General features: G+C 50.1%; 1 protein-coding gene across 1 annotated transcript; it reads right to left on the reverse strand.

The window, feature by feature from the left end:
• Positions 1 to 345: 345 nt before the first annotated feature.
• LOC306932201 (FACT complex subunit SPT16-like) lies at positions 346 to 3,453 on the reverse strand (the record flags this gene model as incomplete). Its single annotated transcript, XM_079513898.1, has 1 exon — positions 346 to 3,453. One exon carries the CDS (start codon positions 3,451 to 3,453, stop codon positions 346 to 348), a length of 3,108 nt encoding a protein of 1,035 aa, XP_079370024.1.
• Between the last annotated feature and the right edge of the window lie 7,654 nt (positions 3,454 to 11,107).

Raw genomic sequence — 11,107 nt, forward strand, 5'->3', positions numbered from 1 at the left:
CAACAATTTAGGCTTATATAAAAAAATAATGCATTGCGGTACTTCCTTGGAAACCAGCGTGTTTTGACAAGGGATGTACTTCTACATCATGGTCAGGGAATGTATACTTGTATACATCAAGCCGCCTCATGCTACAGAAACAGGAGCTAGTCCCCCTGACCCCATGGGCCACATGAAATCTTGGTATAGCCTTGTTCCCAAGGCTATACTTACTGACTTACTTCCTTGGCTTATACTGCCAGCATGTATGAGAGACGTGGCACTGATCAGTAAGAGTTTCTTCTTGCTGGATGGGGTCTGGGACAGCGCTTGAACATTCCTCACTGATCGGTACGAGAGACACATTTACTGCCTTAGTTTCTTCGTGCTGGACGGGGGCTGGGACAGGCCTTGACGCTTCCTCTTCCTGCTGCTCTCCTCGTGTTCCTCATAGGGATTCTCTCTGTCCGCCTCCCTGGCTTCCTCCTCCAGTTCGTCCCAGTCTTTACCTCTCTCCTCATCGCTGCTCCGAGAATCGGACTCCGCGGAGTCCTCTGTCGTCTCCGATTCGTATTCTTCGCTGGAGGATTCTTCGTCCTCGTCAAACGTATCGTCCTCCTCTGACTCCTCTGCTCCGCTCTCCTCGTTCTCTAGGTCCAAGAAGGACCAGCCACCCAGCTCAAAGAAGCCCTCGGGATCATCGACGATGGTCTTCATTATCTTGGTCCAGTTCAGAGACTGGATGCCTTCAGTGTACTTGATGTCACAGGAGTTGAGCCACTCTTTGATCGGGTCCAGAGAGTTGACAGGCACAGCGTTAATCATGGTGACCTTCCTGTTGTAATCCTTGTACACAAGGACCACGTCAAAGGTCTTCAGGTTGAACGACACTCGCTCAAAGTGGACCAGCTCCAACTCGTCCAGGGCCACCACAAACGGCGGCCACTCGGTAACGTTGACCAACGTGCTGGACGTGGGCTGCAGGAGGGTGGTGCTCTTGAAGGTGGCGCCCTGGAAGCCCAGGTCTCTGAAGGGCACCTCGAACTCCAGCTCGTCCTTGGTCAGCGCCTGGACCTTCTCGATGAAGTTGCCGAAGACGGACTTGACCTTGTGCTTCATGTCGCGTTCCATCTGTTCGGCATAGAGTGCGTCGCGGTCGTCGCCGCCGCGGTCCTGCGTGTGCTGGTGCTTGCCCAGGTCCGTGGTGATCTCGCCCACCTCCGTGTAGAACTGCACGTCCGTGTGCCGCTTCTTGCCGAACATGATTCCGTCCCGGAGGTGGAAGTGCAGTATGATGATCATCTCACCGTCGCAGGGCTGGAAGACGGCATGCTTGACGTTGGCGTAGAGGATGTCCACCTTGTCGCCGCGCACCGACGTGAAGCGGAAGCCGTTGGCGTGCGCCTCCAGCGAGCCCTGCATCCTCTTGGGGGCGATGTTGGGCCGGATGTAGAGGTCCTTGAGCTTGGGGTTGCTGCGGTTCAGGCTGACGACGAGCGAGTCCTGCGTGACCACACCCTCCTTCTCCTCCTCCTCGGCCTCGCGCGCCTTGTAGCGCTTCTGCACCTCGTTGATGAGGCGGCAGGCGTTCTGGAGGTTGGCAGAGGGGACCGACGAGTCTGTCTTCTTCAGGTTGGACGCGCGGTACGTGAGCTGTTTGACGAAGGTGGCGTCGGGGTCCGGGAAGACGCCGCCGCCCTCGCGACGGCCCGGGCCGGTGCCGGGAACGTAGAAGTTCACCCTCAGGTACGTGAAGTCTCCCTCCACCGACGCGCTGATGCTCTTAACGGTGGCGATGTGGAAAGGCGTGGCGGCGCCGAAGATGGGCACGATGACCGTCTCGGACTTCTTGTCGACGAAGATCTTCATGTCCCGGATGTCCCGCTCTCCTCGGGGCACTTCGGACACACTCCCGTACGACACGTCGGACTTCCTGGCCTTCTGCGCCGGCGGCAGCAGCTCTCCTCCCTTCTGCTCCGTCAGACGACGCTTGGCTTCCTCGTTCACCCGAGTGGCCAGCTCCTTCTGGTGGGCCCGCCTCTTCTGATCGTTGGACATCATCTCGCTCGCCGCGCTTCCGTCGTCGTTCAGCAGGGTGGCGCGGCGGCGCGTTCTGCTGCGCGGTGGCGGCGCCTCGGCATCCGCGTCCACGTCGTCTTCGCTTTCGTTTTCCTCGTCGTCGTCCTTGTGAAAGATGGCCACGTTCTTGATCTTCTTCTTCGCTTGCGTCAGCACCGTGGCCGTCTCCTCCCTGTTGATCTTCACCGTGTCGCCGATAAACAAGGCATATTTATTCCCCTCTTTGTCCCTCAGGTCCTCAAATCCCAAACAGACGCTCAGCACCATTCCTGTCTTTAGTCGGTACTGGTTTTTGCCATTCAGTATCAAGGAGGACTCCCTGAACTCTATTCCAGTGGAAAAACCGAGTTTTTTGGTAAGTTTGGGCACGAGGTCCAACCTCTCTTTCTTAACGTACTCTAGGACGGCGTTGTAAGCGTCGCAAAATTTCACCCCGTGTTTGAGTTCCACCAGGAGTTTCTCCTCTACCTGCAGCAGGAAATTGTAGTTGTTCTGCATTCCTTGCGTGGGGTCCACCATCAGCGTACGCACCAGGTTGGAACAGTAGGATCTGTAGCGCACGCCCATGGCACACGTGATGGCTCCAAAGTAGTGCATGTGGTTCTCGTCGCTGACAATGTTGAACTTCAGACTGTAGTTCCCTCCGCTCTGAATGATAGGCGCATAGCACATCTTCACCAAGGACGGCTCTGCACCTCCCAGGTACTTACTTTCCTCTATGGCCTTCTCCACATACTCCGCCAGCTTACTGTGACACACCTCCTCGTCCTTATCGACAATCTCCATCGCTCGCTCCTTGAAGAACTTGGAGTAGACTTCGCTGGTGATCGCTGCGGCTTTTCTCATCAGCGCCAGCTCGCCGTCCTCCTTCACTGCCATGGTGTAGGCAACTACCGCGCTGACGTCCACCGTCTGCAGTCCCTCTGCAGCGATGGTGTCATTCCAGCTCCTGATGAACTCCCCGGGGGACTTGTCCTTGCTGAAGACGCCCACCGGCCTCCCCTCCGCGCTGTCTCTGATGGCCTCGATCATCTGGTCGAAGTTGGCCTCGTTGCTCCCGTTCTTTTCCCTGGTGAGCAGCGTGACGGCCGGAACTCCGCTGGCGTTCTCGTTGTCCTCGGCGGCGGCCGCCACCTGCTTCAGGAACTCCACCTTCTTTTTACTGGCCAGGAAGATGATTTTGGCTCGACAGAAAACCATGACGGTGTCCGTCAACTCGAAGCCAAACAGCCATGTCTGCAGAGCTGTGGATTTGGCGTACACGATCGCGTCGTCCGCCGCTCCGACCGAAACCGCGATAGCGCCCACTCTGGCAAAATCCTCTACTTTCTTCCAGTTGCCGTACAGCCGCTTGATCCGGCGGTAGTACGCCTCCTTGTCAAGGTCGGGCACCATCGCGTTTTCTTTTGCTTTACTCTGTAGATGCTGCCCCCATTAGTGTAGGTTTTAAGCTAACCAGGCTCGAAACTCGCATAATAACTATGATGTCACTATGACGCGAGCCATGCCCAAGTATGGAGTTCAGGTGCATCAAAGTTTGAATGAAAGCTTCTAGGTGACATTAGTATGAACGTGTTGTAGATTTTCCGTAAGCTTGAAACCCCCTGTGTCAATAGTATAGTAGTATACTCCAGGAATGTTACCTTACAAGTAAGGCGCACGAACACGGGAAGCGAACGCAGCTCGTAAATTGCAATAACAACAATTAGAATAAATTACGTACTTTTTTAAGGTTTTTTTAAGTTCTCTTTTCTTATTATTATTATTTTATTTTTTAAGTTTAGTTTTCCTTAAGTTTTTTTTTAAGTTAAGTTTTTTTTTAAGTTACGTTTTTTTAAGTTAAGTTTTGTGTGTGTGTGGTTTTTGTGTGTGTGATACAGCTGTGCCCTCTGGTGGCGGGCGGGTGGTGTTACAGCGTGACACACAGGCAGACACACACACACACACACAGACATACAGACATGTTCTGCTAGGTCTCATAGTTAGTGCTCACTGCGTTCGCAATTGTTATTGGTAACAAACAGATGTGTGGAGGTAGACTACTTCCTTGACCTACTGGCAGCATGCACAAGAAATGTGGTGCTGATCGGTCCAGCAGTCTGTACGATCAACAAGATGTGGATTAAAGGACACCACGTGGGCCTTCATTGACCTTATGCACATGGCGGCCATCTTGCCTTTAAGTTAATGGCAGGGTGGCAACTAGCCGCAATTTTCCATTGGCAGCCCATCCATCCAAACAGAAAGGTCCTATCTGATTGTATAAGACGACGTCAAACTCACCAACATTGCAGCTGTACGAAAAGCTTTAATTACTTTCTATATCTGCAAAGTGTTTGTTTCATAAAAATCCACCGTAGACATGTTATGAGCTACTTTCTGTACACATTATATACATTCCTTGCCGTTTCTGTCAATACATTCCTTTGCAGGTGATTCTTTTTTCTAAGTGTTGGAGTTTGGAAGTGCTCGTTGTATCTCTCTCAATGGCCCTGTGTGCCACCTGTTTTGAAATTGCACATAATGCAGGAAGAAGCAGGCCATTGCTTTACTGAAAGTGAGCGCTTCCAAACTCCAACACTTAGAAAGATATCACCTGCAAGGAATTTCTTGACAGAAAGTATAGCCAGTCGTCTGTGATGTGTCTGATGATACATGACTCCATATTTGGGCAAGGTTTCAACACAGGCAAGCTGACCGACATTCACATCCTCTATTGACGGCTCGGCTCTGAAAGGCGTCAGATAAACAGGATGACAAGCAATCAGACAATAAGTTAAATTAATGGATGATGTCATATAATATGTAGTACTTTTTGAGGGGCGCCAGCCCCTCCTATGCCTGAGTTTGTGTGTACCCCATAGCGATGATTTGATTGGCTGAGCACCTCACAGCGATGATTTGATTGGCTGAGCAATGTACGTACTATTGAGGATAAAAAGTGAAGAAAGAAAATTGAGGACGCCAATTGTGATTGGCTAATGTGATTCTGATTATGTATGATGATGTATGATAAGAGCGCCGAGATTTGTAACCCGCAGCACGGGTGATTTGTAACCTGCAGCACGGGTGATTTGTAACCCACAGCACGGGTGATTTGTAACCCACAGCACGGGTGATTTGTAACCCACAGCACAGGTGATTTGTAACGCACAGCACGGGTGATTTGTAACCCACAACACAGGTGATTTGTAACCCACAGCATGGGTGATTTGTAACCCACAGCATGGGTGATTTGTAACCCACAGCATGGGTGATTTGTAACCCACAACACAGGTGATTTGTAACCCACAACACAGGTGATTTGTAACCCACAACACAGGTGATTTGTAACCCACAACACAGGTGATTTGTAACCCGCAGCACGGGTGATTTGTAACCCACAGCATGGGTGATTTGTAAACCGCAGCACGGGTGATTTCTAACCCGCAGCACGGGTGATTTGTAACCCACATCACGGGTGATTTGTAACCCACAGCACGGGTGATTTGTAACCCACATCACGGGTGATTTCTAACCCGCAGCACGGGTGATTTGTAACCCACAGCATGGGTGATTTCTAACCCACAGCACGGGTGATTTGTAACCCACAGCACGGGTGATTTGTAACGCACAGCACGGGTGATTTGTAACGCACAGCACAGGTGATTTGTAACGCACAGCACAGGTGATTTGTAACGCACAGCACGGGTGATTTGTAACGCACAGCACAGGTGATTTGTAACGCACAGCACGGGTGATTTGTAACGCACAGCACAGGTGATTTGTAACGCACAGCACGGGTGATTTGTAACCTGCAGCACGGGTGATTTGTAACGCACAGCACGGGTGATTTGTAACCTGCAGCACAGGTGATTTGTAACCCGCAGCACGGGTGATTTGTAACGCACAGCACGGGTGATTTGTAACCTGCAGCACAGGTGATTTGTAACCCGCAGCACGGGTGATTTGTAACGCACAGCACGGGTGATTTGTAACGCACAGAACGGGTGATTTGTAACGCACAGCACGGGTGATTTGTAACCCACAGCATGGGTGATTTGTAACGCACAGCATGGGTGATTTGTAACCCACAGCACAGGTGATTTGTAACCCACAGCACGGGTGATTTGTAACCCACAGCACGGGTGATTTGTAACGCACAGCACGGGTGATTTGTAACCCACAGCACGGGTGATTTGTAACCCACAGCACGGGTGATTTGTAACGCACAGCACGGGTGATTTGTAACCCACAGCACGGGTGATTTGTAACGCACAGCACAGGTGATTTGTAACGCACAGCACAGGTGATTTGTAACCCGCAGCACGGGTGATTTGTAACCCACAGCACGGGTGATTTGTAACCCACAGCACGGGTGATTTGTAACCCACAGCACGGGTGATTTGTAACCCACAGCATGGGTGATTTGTAACCCACAGCACGGGTGATTTGTAACCCACAGCACGGGTGATTTGTAACCCACAGCACGGGTGATTTGTAACCCACAGCATGGGTGATTTGTAACCCACAGCATGGGTGATTTGTAACCCACAGCATGGGTGATTTCTAACCCACAGCACGGGTGATTTGTAACCCACAGCATGGGTGATTTGTAACCCACAGCATGGGTGATTTGTAACCCACAGCATGGGTGATTTGTAACCCACAGCACGGGTGATTTCTAACCCACAGCACGGGTGATTTGTAACCCACAGCATGGGTGATTTGTGACCCACAGCATGGGTGATTTCTAACCCACAGCACGGGTGATTTGTAACCCACAGCATGGGTGATTTGTAACCCACAGCATGGGTGATTTCTAACCCACAGCATGGGTGATTTGTAACCCACAGCATGGGTGATTTGTAACCCACAGCACGGGTGATTTCTAACCCACAGCATGGGTGATTTGTAACCCACAGCATGGGTGATTTGTAACCCACAGCACGGGTGATTTCTAACCCACAGCATGGGTGATTTCTAACCCACAGCATGGGTGATTTGTAACCCACAGCATGGGTGATTTCTAACCCACAGCATGGGTGATTTGTAACCCACAGCACGGGTGATTTGTAACCCACAGCATGGGTGATTTGTAACCCACAGCATGGGTGATTTGTAACCCGCAGCACGTGATTTGTAACGCACAGCACGGGTGAATTGTAACCCACAGCACGGGTGATTTGTAACCCAAAGCATGGGTGATTTGTAACCCACAGCACGGGTGATTTGTAACCCACAGCACGGGTGATTTGTAACGCACAGCACGGGTGATTTGTAACCCACAGCACGGGTGATTTGTAACGCACAGCACAGGTGATTTGTAACGCACAGCACAGGTGATTTGTAACCCGCAGCACGGGTGATTTGTAACCCACAGCACGGGTGATTTGTAACCCACAGCACGGGTGATTTGTAACCCACAGCACGGGTGATTTGTAACCCACAGCACGGGTGATTTGTAACCCACAGCACGGGTGATTTGTAACCCACAGCATGGGTGATTTGTAACCCACAGCATGGGTGATTTGTAACCCACAGCATGGGTGATTTCTAACCCACAGCACGGGTGATTTGTAACCCACAGCATGGGTGATTTGTAACCCACAGCATGGGTGATTTGTAACCCACAGCATGGGTGATTTGTAACCCACAGCACGGGTGATTTCTAACCCACAGCACGGGTGATTTGTAACCCACAGCATGGGTGATTTGTGACCCACAGCATGGGTGATTTCTAACCCACAGCACGGGTGATTTGTAACCCACAGCATGGGTGATTTGTAACCCACAGCATGGGTGATTTCTAACCCACAGCATGGGTGATTTGTAACCCACAGCATGGGTGATTTGTAACCCACAGCACGGGTGATTTGTAACCCACAGCATGGGTGATTTGTAACCCACAGCATGGGTGATTTGTAACCCGCAGCACGTGATTTGTAACGCACAGCACGGGTGAATTGTAACCCACAGCACGGGTGATTTGTAACCCAAAGCATGGGTGATTTGTAACCCGCAGCACAGGTGATTTGATTTGATTTGATCAGGTCCACTTCAATCGGAACAGAGACTACCTTCCCATGCGGTCCCGTGACCGGTTGGGTGATCCGCTCCGGGGAACGGTACGTATAGCAATCACACTAACCACGGGAGGCATACTATGGTCCGACGGAGCATTGGTTCGAAGGAGCATTGGTCCGAGGTGCGTTGGGAGTCGGGAGAGGGTTGGGGTTAGGTTTAGGTGTGCTGCCCCGGGGGAGGTTAGGGTTAGGGTGAGGGTTTGAGGTAGGTTGTCGTTCGGACCAATGCTCCGTCGGACCAAACACATGAACCCCTAACCACAACAGCGCTTCTACCTTTGTTTGTAGAGTTCTAGGGTTAACACAGAGCGGTGCCTGTTGGGCACTGGCCTACTTGGAAGGATGCAAGTTGGAAATGAATGCCCCACCCAGTTATGTCTGTGTCCCTTTTTATGCCCATATATGAAGTTCTTTGTCAGGCATGCCCAAATATGAAAATGTCAGAACATTTTATGTCCATATATGGAGATTTCTGTATCTGTCTCTGTGTCCCTTTATTCTTATGGGGCTCTGTGTCAGGCAGGCACAAATGTATGCAAGTGTTGTGATGTCAGAACAGGCCAGCTCCATATGGAGATAGTGGGGGGCGAACGGTTCTCGAGTTACGCGGATTACAGACGTATAGACATACACGTCGTACGTATTCTGTATATATATATATATATATATATATATATATATATATATATATAGGTACAGAGAGACTTGGTGCATTTATAACTTACTAAAACAATGTACCAAGATTTGTATTTCTTCATCAGACTACAACAAAGAAAGTGAAAAAAGGCGGGGGTTTGAACATATAGATATTATAAAAAATCACACCCGTGTGAACTGAGTGGTGCAACTGTGATGATACTAACCATAGCAACCATGCTCGTTTTTTTGGTTGCTAACCATAGCAACCATGCTCGTTTTTTTGGTACGAACAAACACGGGTACAAAGCCAGTTGTTGGAGTGGTTTGCACCACTCAAAAATAGATGCCTCACTGGCCGTTGCAGTTCATTGGAGCGACGTGTAACCCAATGAAGGCCGGAAGTCAAGCGGAAGTGCAGTTCTGAAGGCTTTTTTTTAAAACAAATCTTTATAACAGTCATGACAATACATTACAATACAAAACAAGACAAACAAACAAACACAAACAACAAATGTATTAATACAACAAATCAACAATACAACATCAGAGCCAGGGGGGATTACTAACAGAAAACATTAAAGAGTGAACACAAAGCAACAGTTCTCCGCAGCTTTCTTATTTAGAAGTATGAAGGAATTTGCTGAAGGCACACTCACACGACTCCTCCATGTCTCTCGCTGTCACTCAAGTGACTACTGGCCAATCACAGCACGTCTTTTCCCATGTTACGCACGCGGAAGCTGCTCATTGAAGGCAAATGCTTTGCAAAGAATCTCGGGAAAATTGTGCCTTCAATTGTGACACGCGCCTCAGAGCCGGAAAGGGCGCCTATACGCTTATATGGTTTTGAACCCTGCTCTGCCAGTGCCGTGCAATACTTTGAACAGGAACGCACAACGTCTAAAGCTTTGACCCCTTCTGGTGAGATACCAACTTATGTTTGTCACTCAAAGCGATGGACAGCAAAACAGCAAATTCCTAAGAGGAAGACAGTTTTCTGAAACATTGCCCAAAATATGACCGACATCATAGACTAGAGGTCCACATGAAGCCACGTTGCTAATAGACCGTTAATTCATACACGCGGGTGTTTTCAGCCCTGCTTCTGAGTTCTGACAGATATATACCTGTACAAGGGCTTGGACCATGCATCCAGGCAGCAAGCCCAACCCATGTCACTTTGAGTGGTACTGCATGCCACGGGTGTCAGTCGATTCATATGTTAGCGGTGACAGTGCATTATGTCGGGGCATGGAAAGGGGTGCATGTGTTTGGTCCGACTAGTCATTGGTCCGAAAAACGACCACCCACCTCAAACCCTAACCTAACCATAACCGCAAGCACGGGAGCAGGCGCTTGTCCGAGGTGCGGACGCATGTCGAATGCTCCGTCGGACCATAGTATGCCTCCCCATGGAAAGTAGGGGGTACTAATATTTACTATTCTGTGCCTGTCGGTACGCAACTCGAACGGCACTGTGGCTCTGGTGGCCGTCGCAACGCTCGGCACGGCGACTCGCTCGTCGATGCCTCACGTGGCTCAAGGCCTGCACCAGAGACGGCGTGCCTCCGTCATGGTAACAAAACTTTACTTAATCTGCAAAAAAGAAAGTTGTTTGCGGTTGACACAAAAATAATGGCTAAGCAGGATTCAAACCCAGGAGGTATGGATTGGATAGTCTATTGACTAACGAGCCATGCTACGAGCTGGCTGCTGGAATGCTTTTCCAGACTCTACTAGATTATAACACCCAACTCGTAAAAAAAGATCACACCTGTGTGAAGTGAGGGACACTCTTATCATGGTACATCATCATGCATCATCTCATACTGGCCAATCAGAATGCCTGTTGCCTGTGCTTGGTTAGCTGCTTTGTTATACGTAAATTGTTCCTTCATTGTCAATGGCGTTTAATGTTTTGATTTTTTGTTTATATTACGTCATATTTGGTAGAATTTTACTATTTTACCCTTTCATTGTCAAGGGCAAATCTTGAGACGTATGAGGACAAAAGCTAAAAAAGAAGTCCCCAGTAGGGGAGGGGTAAGAAAAGCCCTGCCCAGTAAGAGAGGGGATTGGGAGAGAAGCCTCGCAACGCAACGCAGGCTTCTGGGCGGAACACTGCTACTGCTGCTGCTGCTGCTGCTAGCTGCTGCTGCTGCTACTGCTGCTGCTGCTGCTGCCCAGTCACCATCGGTGATGAGCCGGGGAATGCTGGCACAGTCTGCACAGGGAACAGGCTGTCGTGCATGTAGAAGGCGTGTTGCCCTGCCCCCTGCCAGGCCATATGCACCTCGCTGAGAGAAACGATGGGGGGTTCGCCCGGTGGAATTACATTTAGTGGC

The sequence above is a fragment of the Electrona antarctica genome (assembly GCF_951216825.1).
Source record: "Electrona antarctica genome assembly, chromosome: 11".
NCBI classification, from domain to species: Eukaryota; Metazoa; Chordata; class Actinopteri; order Myctophiformes; family Myctophidae; genus Electrona; species Electrona antarctica.